General features: G+C 34.3%; 2 protein-coding genes across 2 annotated transcripts; one reads left to right on the top strand and one right to left on the bottom strand.

Moving 5' to 3' along the window:
• The first annotated feature begins 918 nt into the window (after positions 1-918).
• LOC127701225 (putative nuclease HARBI1) lies at positions 919-5858 on the top strand. Its single transcript, XM_052205044.1, has 3 exons — positions 919-1658; positions 2654-2940; positions 4755-5858. Exons 1-3 carry the CDS (start codon positions 1121-1123, stop codon positions 4956-4958), a joined length of 1029 nt encoding a protein of 342 aa, XP_052061004.1. The 5' UTR covers positions 919-1120; the 3' UTR covers positions 4959-5858.
• A 76-nt stretch (positions 5859-5934) lies between these two features.
• LOC127701226 (uncharacterized) lies at positions 5935-8896 on the bottom strand. Its single transcript, XM_052205045.1, has 3 exons — positions 8313-8896; positions 6708-6958; positions 5935-6219 (listed from the first exon to the last, which is right to left on the bottom strand). Exons 1-3 carry the CDS (start codon positions 8743-8745, stop codon positions 6082-6084), a joined length of 822 nt encoding a protein of 273 aa, XP_052061005.1. The 5' UTR covers positions 8746-8896; the 3' UTR covers positions 5935-6081.
• Between the last annotated feature and the right edge of the window lie 9855 nt (positions 8897-18751).

Raw genomic sequence — 18751 nt, 5'->3', positions numbered from 1 at the left:
AACGACTTAATAATTTACCACTAATACATTGATTACGGTCAGTGAAATTCAAAACGGTACTACTGGCATATGCATAGCGAACAAGTCTGGGTATATAAAAACCGTAAGATGTTGCCAAAGGAACATTACCGTCCACACATGTATATTCGCCCATTTCGAACAAATGTTTGGAACCTTTACGAAAAACAAATTATACCGCACTGATCATCTACAGATGTTGTTTGATAAGAAACAAGAACATTACATAACACTTTATTAATTTTGTAGATTTACGTTCAGCAGTAAAGCTGATACCCCAACATTTAAAAGCCAATGATGTATACGTCCTTAACATGTGAATAGCTATATGATAAAAGATACCTTTAAAAAAGCCATATTCCCCTAAGATCCACTTTACCTGCTGGAGTTAACTTAATTTCTAGTTTCTTAGTTTCTCTCCATGTTTTCACGATTTTCTGTAAATTAGAAGTTAGATCTCTGCGCCAGCGGTTTTTGATTACCCTCTTTTACGAGGCCCTGTGGATTCCAATCCAACGCCTGACTAGTTATGTTTGTGTGTCCAATCCATCTCCATCTACGTGTTGTAATCGTCAGTTCTATTGGTTCTTGTCTTGTCCTTTTCTGTGTTGCAAATGGTGTTTGGCCACTTTATTTCAATAATGTTTCTTAGGCACCTGTTCATGAAAACTTGTAAGGTTTGGGAGACACAGCTTTGAGTGTCCAAATTTTTGACCTATAGAGAAGTATAGATTTCACATTTGAGTTGAAGATCCAGATTTTGGTGTATGTTAATAATCATTCTTAATGATTTTTGAATTTACCAACGGAGAACTCAAGATAAGTTTGTTTTAAGTCATGTCAGCACCGGAGCACTGACTACTGAGTTGCCGATACTCTCGGGAACTAATAATCCACCAGGGGCCGGTTGTTCAACTTGTCGTTAAGTCTAACGCTGTCGTTAAAATATGCTAACGCATCGTTAAAATTTAACGCATGGTTAAACCTGTTGTTCATCTTTACGTTAAATTTAACGCAACGTTAAACTGTCGTTAACTTCTATAAAATCTAACGCTGCTATAGACCTTCGTTAAATACTTAACGAAGGGTTATAATTTATAAAATGGCTGCTCTGTTGATGGTACCTAGGCAAAGAAAAGAGAGAATCTTCAGAGGAATGGTTTCTCATCTAAATAATTTGACAGATACTGAAATGAGGACAAGATATAGGTTTGGAAGAGACTCTATAGCCTACATATGTAATATTGTGGGAGATAAATTGAGGAGATCCACAACAAAGGAAACTGCTTTAACAGTGGAACAACAAGTATGCATAGCCTTAAGGTTTTATGCCTCTGGGTCATTCTTACAAGTGATTGGAGATACGATGGGGTACGATAAAGCAACTGTATCTAGAGCAGTAAATGATGTAACTAATGCTTTGCTCGATGTTAAAGACAACTTTATCCAGTGGCCAAAAGACATTAATTCTATAAACAGAATGAAGTGTGGTTTCCACAGACAAATGAACTTTCCAAATGTTTTGGGATGCATTGATTGCACGCACGTCAAGATACAAGGACCATCAGAGGACGAGGCAGCTTTTGTCAACAGGAAGGGGTACCATAGTGTGAACGTGCAGGCTGTGTGTGATTACGAAGGTACTTATTTATTTAGTAATCTAGTGTATCTCTGATCTCCTCTTCGTCTGTTTATTTGTTTTCCCAGAATTATTATCTCCCTTAATCTTTCTCGTCAGTAAACGATCAACTCGGCCCTCGATGTTATACGACCCAAATATTACCAGTGATCGATCGACGATGACCACGATAACTAAATTTAGAACGCTTATTCCTTAAATGGAGTTGTAAAATGACGACCCTCACCCCAAATGTTCATCTGCATATTTTGCATTAAAAGGCGATGCAGATATCGGAATCTGAGGCTAATAAAGATGGGGGGGGGGACAGGGTGAGGGAACATGGGAAAAAATTTCGATCGATTTTTGTCCAGGAGTAAGGGGGTAAGGAAGTGTGAATCAGGGACCCGTGGAACACCCCTCAATAAATAAAAATAACGGATTTTTTTTTAATTTGTACGTTCAAAGCTCTTTTGTTAAACTATACCCTCATCAGCAGAAAAAATATGTATAAATACATTTGTACGTTGAAAAGTTTTTGAGTAATATTAAAAAATGGGGCCTTAGTGCTTATACAATTTATAAATCATAGTTGGGCTTTGGGGTTGGGGTGGGGGCATTGTATGTTATCTTTTTCAATTAGAACGCGCACCTGTGAGGGGACCCAAAACACTGTTTCATGTGCCACTTAAATCATATGTACTATTTCTAATCTATACAATGTTTATAAATGAAAGCATATTACTGTTGTAATTTTTTTGTACGTTTAACTTTTATTCCATGATGATTTGATTGAACCAGAGACATATATTATATGTCTCTGATTGAACCTATCAGTATATTCAATAATTTTATAATTTATGTATGTTCAAAATTGTTTTCAGGAAAAAAAAATACGTACGTTTCCTTCGCTATTTGTCACAAGTAACAATAGACTGACCTTTATTCAAGCTGCAGTTAACTGTAACATTAAATAAGTACTCCTCATAAAATTAAAGTAGTTTAATATATTTTCAGGGAAGTTTACCAATATATCTGCTAACTGGCCAGGGTCAACCCATGATTCCCACATCTTCAACACCTCAAACCTGTGTCATTACCTGGAGACAAACAACAGAGGACTTGCAGACGGTTTGATCCTCGGAGATAGCGGGTATGCATGTCGCCCTTTTCTCATGACACCCTATCCAAATCCCAGAGAAAGACACCAGCAAAGATTTAATAGAGCACACTCCAGCACAAGATCCATTATTGAAAGGGCTTTTGGAATCTTAAAGAGAAGATTTCATGTTTTGCACTCCGAGGTAAGAATAATTATAGAATACTTAAAATATATTGAAATAAAAATATGTGGTATGATTGCCAATGAGAATACTCAAAACCAGAGACCAAATTACATAGAAGTTAACATCTATAGGTAACCGTACGGCCTTCAACAATGAGATAATCCACGCCACATAGTCAGCTGTAAAAGGCCCAAAAATGACAAATGTTAAACAATTCAAACGAGATAAGTAACTTCCAGATTTATGTACAAATAATATATATACGAATCATCTTTAAAAACACCCCTTATGATGCAGAGCTATAACAGTTAAATAACCTCAGCAGTTTTGTACAACAAATGCAAGAAAACTTCAATCGAGAAGAAAGAAAATATATAGAGAAAAAAGGGACACAAAAAAGAAACTTATTATGAAAAGGACAAGTAGACACTAAGGGAGCTACCATTTAATTTTTAGGGGGGGGGGGAGGCTAGGATGAAAAAAAAATTGTCCTGTCTTTTTCTTTTAGTTGTGATCTCTGTCCTGCCTTTTTATTTTTCACACTTATTTTTACATAAATTGTCATTCTGCCTTTTTTTTCCTCAAAACTCCTGTCCTGCCTTTTTTTTTAAATTTCATACAAGCCCCCCTCCCCCCAAAAAAATCAAATGATAGCTCCCTAAAACTAGAGACAATTGTTGCAGAAAGGCGCACAGTTCATATGAATTAAAGATTGTCAATAGTGAACCTGCTATTAAAGTAACCATTGTTTTTGCGGTCGTATATTGGTATGACGTTGGCGTCGTCGTCGTCGTCCGAAGACACATTGATTATCGCACTCTAACTTTAGTTTAAATGAATTGATCTCTATGAAATTTTACCATAAGGTTCAATACCACAAAAGGAAGGTTGGGATTGATTTTGGGGGTTATGGTACCAACAGTTAAGGAATTAGGGGCCAAAAAGGGGCCAAAAATAAGCATTTTTGTAACTTCCAGACATGGATCTCTCTGACATTGTACCACAAGGTTCCATATCACAAAGGGAATGCTGGGATTGATTTTGGGGGTAATTGCCTCAAAATTTTAGAAATTAGGGGCCAAAAAAGGGGCAAAAAACAAGCATTTTACTAGTTTCATGACAATAACTTGTGTGTAAGTGTATGGATCTTTCTGAAATTGTACTACAAGGTTCCATATCACAAAGGAAAAGCTGGAATTAAGTTTGGGGGTAATTGCCCAAAACGTTTTGGAATAAAGGGCCAAAAAGGGGCCAAAAATAAGTATTTTTCTAGTTTCCAGACAATAACTTGTGTTCAAGTGTATGGATCTCTCTGAAATTGTACTGCAGGGTACCATACCACAAAGTGAAGGCTGGGATTGAGTTTGGGGATGATGAATCATAAGGGGGTTCAAAAAATTTGGGGGAGGGATTTTTTTTCCCTTTTTTTTCCTTTTTTTTTTCTTTGAAATTTTCCATTTTAAATTGGTTATTTCTGATTTATATATAAAAGCAAATAATAATGATATGGTTTGAATAGGTAAATTAAAAATTTTTAAGTTCTTAGACCACATTCATTCTGTGTCAGAAACCTATGCTGTGTCAAATATTTAATCACAATCCAAATTCAGTTGTGTCCATACTTGGCCCAACTGTTCAGGGTTCGACCTCTGCGGTCGTATCAAGCTGCGCCCAGCGGAGCATTTTATTTTAGAATGCAATGAATAAAAGTCATTAACATGGAGACAATTGTAGAAGAGAATACACTTCCGAAACAGTATTTTTTTCCAAGTGAAAGATATCCGAATTAAAAATTAACTCTTCATGCCCATAATTATGTTTTTAAATTTCAGGTCAGAATGAAACCAGAAAAAGTCTGTCGAGTCTTTGGTGCTTGTGCTGTTCTACATAACATAGCTTTAACAAGGAATGAACCTTTGGATGATGTTTTTGGTGTACATGTTCAGCAAGACCAGCCAGTGGAAGTTCCGCATTTTGAAGGAGAACAGGATGGTAGACACATTAGAGAGCATATCGCAAGAGTTTTCTTCAACTGAAATACATGTTTTGAACACAAAAGAGTCTTTATTTTTCATCCAATATAAAATTGTGATAAATAATACAAGTTATGTTTTCTCAAAACACATGCATTTGACATGTTGAATTGAAAGCAAATTATGAGATCATATTACATTTACGGTAATGTGAGATATTGGCACTACTAGGTGTCCGTCGTCAACATCTTTTTTACACATCATCTCCTTGTTAATTCTACTCTGAATGATATCTTACCCTAAGGATTAAGGTATAGATTTAAGGTCATCCTTTGGACTTTGTTCGTCCAATCAGTAAAACCCTTGCCGCAAAGTGGGTCTTCCATAGACTGTTGGATGTGTAAATACGCGGGCACATCCGGTTAGAAAGGGGATGTAAAATCTGATTGCATTGTGTGGAAATAGTGTAACGCTAAGATATTATAAGAGCCCTTACAAAAACTTGTGAGGGGTCTGATCATACCTATTGTACTCTTTGTTAATTTGTTCTCATCATGAACATGCATGAAATATTTGCCACTGGATGTAAAGCAAACGATCAAAATGAATGGCCCTTATAAAAATAGAGTGATCAAATCCAAGGTCAGAACACAGTGCCAAAATATAAACATTTCCAATAAAATTTAGAATGGAAATGGGGAATATGTCAAAGAGACAACAACCCGACCAAAGAGCAGACAACAGCCGAAGGCCACCAATGGGTCTTCAACGCAGCGAGAAAATCCTGCACCCGGAGGTGGTCCTCAGCTGGCCCCTAAATAAAATTGTGTACTAGTTCAGTGAAAATGGACGTCACACTAAACTCCAAAACATATAAATGAACTAAAATTAAAAAACATACAAGACTAACAAAGGCCAGAGGCTCCTGACTTGGGACAGGCGCAAAAATGCATAGCCAGAATTAAAAAAAAACAACATAACATACAAATTGTAAAATTCAGTTGTCTCGAATACACCAAAAAATAACACGAGACTCAAAAGTGGTATATATATCAAATCAAAATAAAAAAAAAGCAAAATATTATTGAACGAAGAAATTGAGTCCTAAACATCATTTGTGACTTGGTACCGTACACATGCATTTTTTTGGGAAAATAATTGTTGATTGATAAGAAAAATAAATAATTTAATTCATTAAAAGTTGAGAAAATGTTAGTGGAGTATTCTCTTTGTCTCGTTTCATTTCTTCCAGCAACTCTATCTGAAGATCTAATTTCCTCATCTCTTTAGTCTGCTTTGCCATTTCTCCCTTCAAATACAGTATCTGAAATGAAAATGATACATGTAAATCTATATATTTTTAACATACCGGTATATCTTTATATGTGTCTGTATACCTTACAACTCTTGTGGAATTTACAGAAGTTTTGCATGAAATTGAGAGTTCCAGATATAGTGTATGATCTGTTGGACATATGCTTTGTCCAGAGGCTGGAAGCCCATAAATTTAAATTAATTATATTGGAAGATTTTCATAAAGATGAAGATTGCAACATCTGAAAATGAAATGTTGATTAAGTGTAATTTAAGATCGATTCACGGTCTCACATCATTGTCTATAGATACAAACCAATCGATGGGGACCCAAAAGGTCAATTTTTCTTAGTGTTGTTAAATTTTACCTTTTCATTTTTCCGAGTTATGACAGTCTTGAACCTACCACCGAGTCATTCATTATAAGACAATGGTATGTCAATCGTTTCTAAATTATTCTGAATTATTTCTAAAATAAATGCAATTGTGAAATTTTACCTGTAGCTCATAAACATCATCAGCAGTTGCTTTCCTCTTCTTTTGATTTACTGCTTTCTGTGTTGTTAGAGACCCCAACTCAACTACTGCAGCTGCTGGGCATGGCACCTGGATATTTACAGCTGGTAGAATTGGTACTGGCTGATGAATGGAATCAGATCCAGATAGGGACAGTGGATGGCTTGGAGGGGTATCAAACAGGTCCTGGGAATTTGTTGCACTCTCCTCTGGCAATGCAGCTGAGTTGTCAACTAGAAAATATAATAAGGTGGTTGTTATAAATTATCATGAATGGAAGTCATGTGTGTCTATTGTTAAATTTTCTTACTTAAAGAGGTTTTTTGTTTAGCCAGTCTTTCTTTGCTTTCATTGACCTAGCCTGACAAACCATATGCATCAATGACAACCAAAATGAGATGGCTAGTAACAGAACTATATCAGAAGACAAACTTCTGTCCAATTATAAAGCAGTTTTGCACCATTTAAAATAATTTTCTAGTAAATCTATTGGTTTTGATGGATTAATGGATTGGTGTTTAACGCCACTTTCAACACTCCATGCTATTTCGTGGAAGTCAGTTTATATTGGTGGATGAAGCTGGCGTAAACAACCGACATTAGGTAGGGAAATTTCCAATCCTTAGTCAATTATCATTGGATTGGAGTGCACCTGCCCCGTGCTGGATTTAAACTCACAATGTCACTCACTGGCTATATATATATTGCTAATTGTAAAATGAAAATTACTGGCCCATCTACATTTTACACTTAATTTTAGATGTTGAAATTACATCCCCTTGGTATATTTGACAAAATAAAAAGGACCTATTCCAGTGGCACTTCTGTGTATACCTTTCTGTAGGACCCCCTCCCCCTTTTTATCAACATAACTTTTTCACTCTATTCACCAAGTTTAACACCATCTATATATATTAATTTTCAAAATCTTGAACGATCATCAAAAGATGATTAATAAAATTGTTTTAGTCTAGGCCTTTACGAGCGTATTCCACGATCGAATTTAAGGTACGGGTTAGCCAGGGTCCGGGGTTAGCCAGGGTCCGAGAGACATCGTCCTGTCGGCTACAAATCAAAGGGAAATAACAGCAAGCAGGTTCTTCCATGGATAAACGAAAATTTGAACTGAACATGTATTGTCCCAAACCATCATTACAACATTGTCAAATGACAATATTTGAAATCAACCATCGTTAGAAGAAGGTGTGTCATGAGGTAATAAGGTTCAAAACCTAATATGTTCATTAGCATGCTGAGCGTCTTTCAAGGTTAATATTTAGGACGTAAATATGTGAATGCAGACGACATAAATAATTGACTAAATGAATTAAAATAACTTATTATTCACTGAGTAAAACTGAACATAGCCGAAAGCCAATTAAATACTAAGCTTACACATGATTAAGGATCAATAAATCAGTTAAATACCTGTCAATTTTGGATGACATGGTATAAATAATCGGCGATTTTTTTAATCAGCAATAAGTTACATGAAATCGGAGAGAATAACTGAATAACGAATAGCATTTTAAGATTCATTATTTTTATATATTCACAAAAGAGTATGAATTAGTTTCTGATACATACCAAGTACACTTTCAACTCCTTCAAGACCTTTGAAAGAAGCCGAGTCTTTGCAAAGGTCTATTGTCCTTTCTATGGCCAGACTCAATCTTTTTGGCTGTGGACCACCACCAGTAGCCCTCTGCTCTTTGTTCAGTTGGCCAAACACCTTTTTAGCCTCCTTCTTGGTGTTAGCCCACTTGTCTTTACAGTCTTTGGTAGACCTGTTGGCAACACCCAGAGCACTGACCAAGATAGAAATCCTGCTCCAGACAGCAGTCTTTCTAGAATTGGTAACTCCATCCCCAAACTTTTCATTTAACACTTTGTAATTTTTTTGTACTTGATCTTGTATAACATTTACTTCTTCTTGAGTGAAGTTAGGTTTTCTGTCCCTTTGTTTTTTAGCAGAAGAAATGTCAGCCATGTTGAAATAAATATTAACAAACCAATGCATTGTGGGTAACAAAAATAATCTCTAAACTTTAGTTAAATATTTAACGAGGGGTTAAAATATTTAACGTCATCGTTAACTAACGACGGCGTTAAACCAAGTTGAACAACACCATTTTAACCATGGGTTAAGTAACGACACGTTAGAGTATTTAACGACATGTTAAATTTAACGCTTACGTTAAGTTAACGACAAGTTGAACAACCGGGCCCTGTTGTGGTATCGACCCAATGCTAGTAAATAAAAATACCACTTTATTAATTTCGTGCGTCCGAAGCGCTTTCCTGGATTAACCTTCGTCAGGAACGCTTGAGCTATATGATAAAAGGGAAATAAAAATAGCCAAATTCCTCTAAGGTCAACTTTTCTTGAGGGAGTTTGAACCTTAATTTCTTAATATTTCTAAATGTATCAAAGAAGAATTCAAGAAAAGTTTGTTAAAGAATATGTCAGTACCGAAGCACTGACCTCTGAGTTTATGACACCCTGGGGGACTTACTGTCCACCAGCAATGATAACGGCTCAGTGTTATATGACAATATGACACCAGAACTCGTTCGCACTAATACATTTCTATGTTCAGTGAACCGTTAACTCAAGAGACAAAACCTTAACTTGGCATAACTATTAAACAGTTTATTGACCGTGCGAGGCCTGTATAAGCAGTTAATGTCGTTAAACGCACCCATATCATCATCAAAGTGAAGATGTGTACTAGGTTTCACGCTTTTGGGACCCCAAACTACCTTTAACCAAAATTGTTACTTGATCAGGACACACGGACTTACAGCAGATCGCACATACCAGAAAATAACATAATGTTCCTCTACAGTCATAGACCGACATGTCAGATAAATGTTTAAACTCATTCAGAAAAGACGAGCTTACTTGCATGGCGACAACTACCGATAATCAGGTTTTCTGCATTTCAAACAGATGTGAGTTCAAATAAAATGCATGTTTGGCTATTGTGCACAGTTAACGTGCCCAAAATCTTCACATTGCATCTATGGCTTTTATGAAAAGTTGGGCATGGTGATGCATGCAAGGGAAAGGCTGATAAAATGCGAAAATTTATCGCAATACAACGAGCATATTAAAAAGTGATCGTATATAACACTATTTTATGGTAACTTTACTTAAGGCTTTTACCATTTACTTTAAATTTGCGTATAGTATAGTGTACAACAAATGTAGGTTAAATCAAAAAGATTAAAACCTACTTTGATTAAAGTATAAATGTTTCACAAGCTATGTCACCGCTTACGAAGTCACTTCAGTGAACTGTAAACGTGAAACTCAAAGCTACTTAGTGATTGCACTATTGTAATATGGGACAATGTACTTAAAAGCAACTCAAACGCGTATATGTACATCGGTTATAACAATCTGAACACCTTGAAATAATTTTCATATTGATATCCATTAAATATTTGCATGAACCCTAAAGTGCAAGTTAAATTACCTTTGCTATGCAATGGGTGATTATTTTATAGTATCATTTTTTGATGATTATGTACTTTTCAAGTTTCATTACGAATTTTATTTGTTTTTTGTTATTTAATTAAATCGTAGTTCTCGTTACAAGTCATCAAAACACAATTGGTAGTTGATATATGAGCAAATAATTGTATTTTATTGGATAAAAGTAAATACAAAGTTATTCTGTGAGCCAGTAAATCTGAGGTTTACATCATGTTATTGTCAGTGATGTTATTTGTTCAGTTGTCGTTCAAATTAACCAAATGTTGTTTGGAAACAAAACAAAACAATAACAAAAGCACATATAACCATACTTCTACTGAATTTTGCAAACAGGGTGGTGCGGCAAAGTCCTCTATATTATGTTGATTACAGTAAAGATTTGAAAATGTCCAGTACATATTTGATTTGCAAAGGTTTTGTAGTGAATGATTGATTTATTGATTGATTGGTGTTTATCGCCCCTTTCAACATTATTGTGCTATTTCGTGGTGGTCAGTTTTTATTGGCGGAGGAAGCCGGAGTGCCCGGAGAGAACCACCGACCTTCGGTAGGAAAACTGACAATCCAAGTCAATTAAGATTGGAGTCGAGTACACATTTCACGTGCGGGATTCGAACTCCAACCTCAGTGTTGTGTTGACAGGCTAGTGATACAGTAGTTCGACTACTCAGGCCACGCGATCACCGAGGCCCCTTGTAGTTAATGTGAAGGGTTTCCAGTGAAGTCTCAGATTTCAATAACCGTAATATTTTTACAACAGGGATACAGAAATTATCAATTGGTCAGATCTTTTCACTAAATTTGATCTCACAAACGGGGATTTGTTTTAAAATTACAATTCATTACAGGAAGTTAATGCAAAGTGGTATTCAACGCAAATGTCTAGGTAATGTAATTGATAAAGCACCCATTTTAGTATTTGTCTTTCAGATTAATCTTTCTATAAAGTAAACAAGTTCTGTAGTCCTGTAAATTGGTAATTTTTTTTACCCAAACAGATGGACTAAACAAGAGTATGATAATACTGTTGTTCTTCATTGCGTCTGCGATAAATGAGTCAGTACATCTGAGGGGAAAAGGGATCTCGAACCGATAAACGTTAAAGAAAAACGTTCAGTCGAAAAGTTGTGCAGATATTACTACCAGATAAAAATAAATCTGAAATCTGTCTATCTTAGCGTGTACTTAAGGCTCCTATCATATGAAAAAATATCATATCTTCTTCAAACTTCATGTAAGTTACTTAGAACAAACATTCAGGGCGACAATGCTCAGTCTATTGGATTACCCTCTTGTTATCTTACACTGGCTGGAGCGGTAACTTTGCATATGTAGTTAGCGTAAAGGAGGATCTTAATCCATCAGCTGCTTCAAATTTAAATAATTACATTGCATACATTGTATATTTCATTAGAATCCGTAATTTTGATTGGCTAACAACAATGAACCGATATATACAGAACTATTTCCGTATGGATAGACTTCGAATTCCGTACATACGGAATCATGACGTAACAATTCTTTGCATACACAAATACAGACTATACAGAATTTTAATTGCGTATATATATGCAGAATTCGAATTATGTTATACAGGGAATTATGTTATACAGATTCTCATCAGAGTATTTTCAACAAATTAGGCAGGATCAGAATATGATTTGCTTAATAAAATACAGAATCTATTCTGTATATTGGATATTGTGTGGCTCCAATATGTCCAAATCCGACCCACCACCTTATGGATTAGTTGGGCGACTCTGCGTCTCATTTAAAACGACCTACGACTAAACATGGTCAATAAATAGATTAACCGAATAGAAGAGATTTCAACAAATACAAAATAGTTCTATACAATACGAGGCCATTACGACAAATAACATACGAAGGAAGATATAATGTGAAACCTAGAAAATTTAAGCAGTTGATACAAAAAATCTGGAAAGAATACATGTAGTAAAAGATGTTTATTTTTTTCATAAAAAAATCTGTTTCCTCTTAAAAATATCTTAAATATGCTTAAAAGTGAGGCAAACTGATGCATTTTTTTAACGCAACCTATGGGTGGTATTCTACTTTGGCCCAGTATTGTGATGCATTAACATACACTGTACATTTTACAAGATATTGTCAATAATAGTAGTATCTGTTTTCTTCAATATTTGCATTTTAAAATATACATTCAGCATCACACGCTTATAAAGAGACGTTGACGCGAGTTTACACCAAAATAAAAATAAAAAATCTATACATTAGTGTTATGCACAGTCAGTTACATTATTTTTGTTTAGTTGTTATTAGCTTTGAACTAGCTGTCAGTAACTGCGAGTACTCTGTACTTGTGCTTTTGTTGTTATGAAGGATGTATAAATTCCCTGCCACGTCCGATCTGTGTTTTTGTTGTATGTTTTTTCTGCTTTGCATCGATCTGATGAGTTAATAGTTTGTTCTTATATTGTACTGTTACACCACTGTCCCAGGTTTGGGGAGGGTTGGCGCCTTCAAACATGTTTAACCTCGCCACATTCTTTATGTGCCTGTCCCAAGTGAGGAGCCTGTAGTTCAGTGTTTATCGTTGGTTAATATCTGTCATATTTGTTTTTCGTAAATTGTTTTGTTATAAATTAGGCCGTTAGTTTTCTCAATTGATATTGTTTCATATTTTTCATGTCGGGACCTTTTATAGCCAACTATACGGTATTTACCATCCCAGTAGTAAGCACTTTTTGTTGACATGACATATCATTGAAATGGTCATTCTTTATGTGCCTGTCCCAAGTCAGGAGCCTGTAGTTCAGTGGTTGTTGGTTCATGTCTGTCATATTTGTTTTTCGTAAATTGTTTTGTTATGAATTAGGACGTTAGTTTTCTCAATTCAATTGTTTCATATTTTTCATGTCGGTGCCTTTTATAGCCGACTATACGGTATGGGTTTTTCTTATTGATGAAGGCCGTACGGTTGCCTATAATTGTTTACATCGACTTTATTGGAACTTTGGTGGATAGTTGTCCCATTGGCAAGCATACCACATCTCCTTATTTTTATATTACACAAGAACAAACAATAGACACTTAAAACTAGTTAAACCAACGTATATATATTGACCTCCATTGGATTTTGTTTTGTTATGATTGTTTTTCACCAAAATTTAAAAATGAAAAAGAACCCCATTGTGATACGACCTTCTAAAATTCAAACTGACCATTATTCCGTGCGTTCATCGTGTATCGTGCGTGTTGCGTGCGTGTATCGTGCGTGTATCGTGCGTGTACCAATCGTGCGCTCATCATTCATCGTTCCGTTTATTTTCCGTGTAACGTGCGTGCATCGTGTATTCTTAATCGTGTATGGTGCGTGTATCGTGCGTGTATCGTGCGTTCATCAATCATTCATTCTTAACCGTGTATCGTGCGTTCGTCAATCGTGTATAACTGTGTACATCAGATAACGTGCATTTGTCAAACGTTCATCTCTAATCGGGTAGCGTTCATTCATTGTGGTTTTTATATGATAGTCCGTTATAGAGCTCATCAAAGCTTATATTTTATCTCACGGTTGAAGTGTATATATATGTTCCGACTTTAAATAAAATTTACATTCATACTTACTTTCTTGTGAACACTTAATTAACTTCATCGTACATAACGTTCATACAGATTCATGAATTTTGGTGTATAATTTATTTATCATCTGTAAACATTTCGTGGTTATTCAGTGAATCTTGGCTGGGACTGACACATTTTAATATAATGATACATGTTCTACGTACAAACAATAACATGATGACATTTCTACGACAGAACAGTTAAAATTGGAATTTCTATTCAACTGAGCGAAATGGGCTTAAAAATATACTGTTGGCCAACTGTTATTTGTTAAAAAATATTCCGCCAATTACAAACAACAGTGCTTTTGCAAAATTTAGATGTGGGGTAGCTCCACTAAAAATAGAAACTGGAAAGTATGAAAGAAAAGAAGTCCACGAGATGACATGTGTTGTAGCTCTACTATTGAAGATGAACTTCGTGTCATTTTAAAATGCCCATTATATGTAGATTTAAGACAAATTATGATACATTAAGCTAAACATTTTAATGAATATTTTAACTTTAATTATCAGATAGCGAAAAATTTATATTTTTATTTAATAACGGCAATGTTGCTGCTATAGTTGCCAAAAACATCAACAATAGTTCATTGAAAAGAAACGGCATTTTATTTCCTAGTTCTCAAAAAAAAAATGTTTTATTTTCATATAGTACAGGTGGACACTGTAAATTTTAAATGTAAATGAGTAAATATATTGTGTCTTAAAAGTCTCTCATTATTCTTTTTAAGATTGGTACATACAATGCAAATGTTTTAATGTTTTATGTTTATTTCTGTGATTCTCAGTTTATGTTTGTATGTGGTGAGACTATAATAAAATATTGAATCAGTATAAATATGATTAATGTTCAACTTGAGTCATTTCTCCAATGTTGAACAATGCAAGATTATAATTCTTCGCTTATTTGGCAAATTCATATTCTACTAAACATTCAAACATTTAAGTTTTGATAAATACCATTACAAATATATTTTTTGTCTTCGTTTGGTTTATTCCCGATTGTCCCACTTTTTAAAATTTTAGAGTTCTGATTGTCCCACATGAAAAGTTCTGATTGTCCCACATTATTTTATGAAGTAAAATGTTCTTAGATAAACAATGTAACTGTTGTTTGTTTTGCTAAATAAACAAGAATTAATTTATTGCACATTTAATATTAATTTTATAGAAGTATAAAAAAAATGTTTTTTAAATCATTAGATTAATGCACTTTTGATTAAAAAAAAATTATTTCTGATTTATGAAATATATATACAATGTTACGTTATTTATAAAACAAATTTCAATACCGTAATTTTAATTACATTTTCTCTATAAAGTTTTTGAATAAATAATGCATGCAATTCTAAAAAAAAGGTATAAACTCATTTACATTCTACACTTTACACGAACTTGTTGATGGAGAGATTTTTCCAGAAGTCTTTACAATTTTACTAGGGAAGTCAGAGGACATTAATACAACATTCTCTGCACTATTGAAGACTGCTAACACCCAACGTCAGATTCACCTGAACCCAACAACTTCCTTTTTTTGATAACGAAGCTGTTGTCTAGAATTCTGCCAGATCAGCCTTTCTAAGAATCAATATCAAAGGTTGTTTTTCCAATATTCCCAGTGTCTTTGTCATACAGTGCAGTCAACAGGACTCGTCACCAACTATAAAGAAGAACCAGACTTCCATAAAAAAAAAGATGTGGTATGATTGCCAATGAGACAACTCTCCAAAAAAGACTAAATGACACAGAAATTTACAACTATAGGTCACAATACGGCCTTCAACAATGAGCAAAGCCCATACAGCAGAGTCAGCTTTAAAGGTCCCATATGAAAAATGTAAAAACATTCAAACTAGAAAAACTAACGACCTAATTTATGTACAAAATAATGAACGAAAAACAAATGTGTTACACAGTAACAAACGACAACCACTGAATTACAGGCTCCTGACTTGGGACAGACACATACAGAACGTGGCGGGGTTAAACTTATTTGAAGGCGCCAATCCTCCCACTAACCTGGGACAGTGTTGTAACAGTACAACATAAGAATAAACAACAAAAAAATAAGTTGAAGAAGGCTTATTTCATCAGATGGGTACAGACAGAAATACATCTAACAAATCACAGAGTGGACATGGACGTGGACGGCTACTTATACATCCCCACAACAAAGACACTAAGTACAGATCTTAGAGTACTCGCAGTTACTGACAGCTAGTTCAAAGCCAATAAAAACTAATTAAAAAAATCATGCATCTAAGACTAAAATTTTATGATTTCATATTATATTCCATGTTTGATGATACTTCAATTGTACCTACTACATGTGCAAAATATAATATGTAAGTATTATTATTTGTTCATTTTTTTTTATATTTTATAAGTTACAGTGATTAGTAACCTGTAATTAACTGATACAGACTATAAAAACAAATTAATCACTATCAAAACAATTCCCAATTGTCCCACATTTAAACTTCCCAATTGTCCCACAAACATATTCCCGATTGTCCCACAAAATTTCATTACTTTTTTACCTGTAATTTCAAAAAGTGGGACAATCGGGAAGACACCCTTCGTTTCTGATGGTCACGTGCAGGTAAGGTTATTCCATTGAGAAAATACAATATACAAGATTGTCAGGTAAATGTGGATAGCGGATTAAAATTTTAGATGTCAAATTTGAATTAACAAATTAAACTGAGGCGAATTTAACACGAATATGTATTTTCTCTTCAATAGTGTTTTTATTCTCTGTTCTTTATTTTCATTTAAAATAAGCTAAATATGTTTTGTGGAAAATTGAATACAAATAAACATATGTATTTGAAGGCATTTTTTTAATTAAACAAGTATAAGATCACGCAAATATATCCCGTATTCCTTAAGAAGGATTTTAAATTGAGGAACTTTTTAAACTTGAAATTGTGTTTACGAGTTTAAGATATTCTTTTTTATTTAAATTTTTTGATAAAATAGTTAAATATATTGTATTATCATAACAAGTCTTTATTTAAATGAATAAACATGGAACACTTTCACAGATTCACTTTTCATTGTGTTCATGGTTGCATATCAAGGACACCGTTTTTAATGTATGTCTAAAAGATTAATATCCGAAAAAATAATTCACAATAGTACTTTGTATTAAAGAATGACGGATTATTTTACCATGGGGGTATTTTTTGTTCCGTTACTAAGGACATTGTTTTGTCCTTTATGAATCCATATGACAAATTTGACTCCAATAAGGATAAATTTTATCTTATAGAAAAATCGGTAGTTTTTATCCGATAGATTTTGTGTTCATCTTTATCGGATATAAAAGATTGAAAAATACAAACAATTAATTGAAGTTTCGTATGCATCTATCACGATCCAACAACTTTTGACTAGTATAAAAGGTTGCCTTGGTTTTATAGCTCAAAACGGTATCATTTGTTTTGCTTTACATTGGGTTAAATAATGAAATGTATGTTTCAGAAATTTACACAAGTTTGATTTCGGCTTTGACTCCCGGGGACACTGTCGTTTACAGTAAAAGACGAAAATCTACACATGTACGTTCTTATAAAAAAGAATTTGTGGTATGATTGCCAATGTTCATCATTATATCATAATTGTTGTACTCCCCCTAATAATGAATCTATAATATATGCCACTGGACGTTAAACGATCAACTATCAATTCATCCATCTTATCATTTTAGTTTTGTGATAATTTGCATATCAAATACATGAAACAACAGGGGCGGATCCAGCCATTTTAAAAAAGGGGGTTCCCAACCCAGGGCAAAAGGGGGGGGGGTTCCAACTATATGTCCCCATTCAAATGCATTGATCGTCCAAAAAAAGGGGGGTTCCAACCCCCTGAACCCTCCCCCTGGATCCGTCACTGAACAACTGCAGAGTTTCACTAAAGTTAGAAGGCCGATATTATTGCACATATAAAACAGACATTAACATCGATCCCTACGTTTTGATCCCCTCACAAAACAACACTTTATAAATTTCATGCATCTATAACGCTTTTCTGGATTTACTTTCACTAGGAACGCTCAATGCTAAATATTTGAAAGCCAAAGAATGTATAAAATAGATAGGAGTGTAGAGCTATATGACCAATAAAGGGCCTATACACATTCACAACATTCTGTGTATTTATGTGTCTGTCCAAAGTCAAAAGCACGTAGTAACATCAATTCTGTTATATACATGTATTTGGGGTTTTTTTTGTGGCAAGATACATGTAGCTTTGAAATAAAGAAGGCCGTTAGTTTGCTCAATTGAATTGTTTCATATTTTTTTCATGTCGGGGCGGGGCCTTTAATAACCGACTTTACAGTTCCCGTATTTTTTCATTATTGAAGGTCGTATAGATATAACTGCTAGCATTCCTCTTGATTTGAACTTTCTTGAATAGTTGACTCACTAGCACTTATACCACATTTTCTTATTTTTACATAAGCCTTCAATCCATCATAAGCCAATTTAGTCTGCTGTAGCTGAAACCTACGTTTCTTAAAAAAAAAAATCTAAATTTATATACTGACAATTTAAGAAATGTTTGTCATAGATATCTGTTCGTGATATAAGTCTCAAAATATTTTAGCTATGAAGATATGTAAACCCTTAAATAAAACCTATTTCTTTGGGAATTAAAATAATAAAAACCATTATTAGAAAATCGGAATATATATGTGTGTATGACTCGGAGGTGCAATGGAGATCATAAAGTTTGATGGCCACGCGTGAAGTGCGATGAGCTGTTCGATGGTTTGCGATGGTTTATATAACGCGGGATACCTAGATTAAAGTCTACAGATGTGCAATTATTATGAGCAGTGTATTTGTTTCAATGTCAGTATATAAAGCATTTACTAACTGTTATTGTCTATGAATGTAATAGTTAAA

The sequence above is a fragment of the Mytilus californianus genome, unplaced genomic scaffold (assembly GCF_021869535.1).
Source record: "Mytilus californianus isolate M0D057914Y unplaced genomic scaffold, xbMytCali1.0.p SCAF_5, whole genome shotgun sequence".
Taxonomy (NCBI): Eukaryota; Metazoa; Mollusca; class Bivalvia; order Mytilida; family Mytilidae; genus Mytilus; species Mytilus californianus.
This window is presented reverse-complemented; position numbering and strand designations above follow the sequence as displayed.

Coding starts and splice junctions, on each gene's coding strand:
- LOC127701225 (XM_052205044.1), top strand. CDS start 1,121: ATGGCTGCTCTGTTGATGGTACCTAGGCAAAGAAAAGAGAGAATCTTC. Junction 1,659..2,653: donor GGCTGTGTGTGATTACGAAG/GTACTTATTTAT, acceptor ATATATTTTCAG/GGAAGTTTACCAATATATCT. Junction 2,941..4,754: donor TTCATGTTTTGCACTCCGAG/GTAAGAATAATT, acceptor TTTAAATTTCAG/GTCAGAATGAAACCAGAAAA.
- LOC127701226 (XM_052205045.1), bottom strand. CDS start 8,745: ATGCATTGGTTTGTTAATATTTATTTCAACATGGCTGACATTTCTTCT. Junction 6,959..8,312: donor AGGAGTTGAAAGTGTACTTG/GTATGTATCAGA, acceptor TATATTTTCTAG/TTGACAACTCAGCTGCATTG. Junction 6,220..6,707: donor ATGATGTTTATGAGCTACAG/GTAAAATTTCAC, acceptor TTTTCATTTCAG/ATACTGTATTTGAAGGGAGA.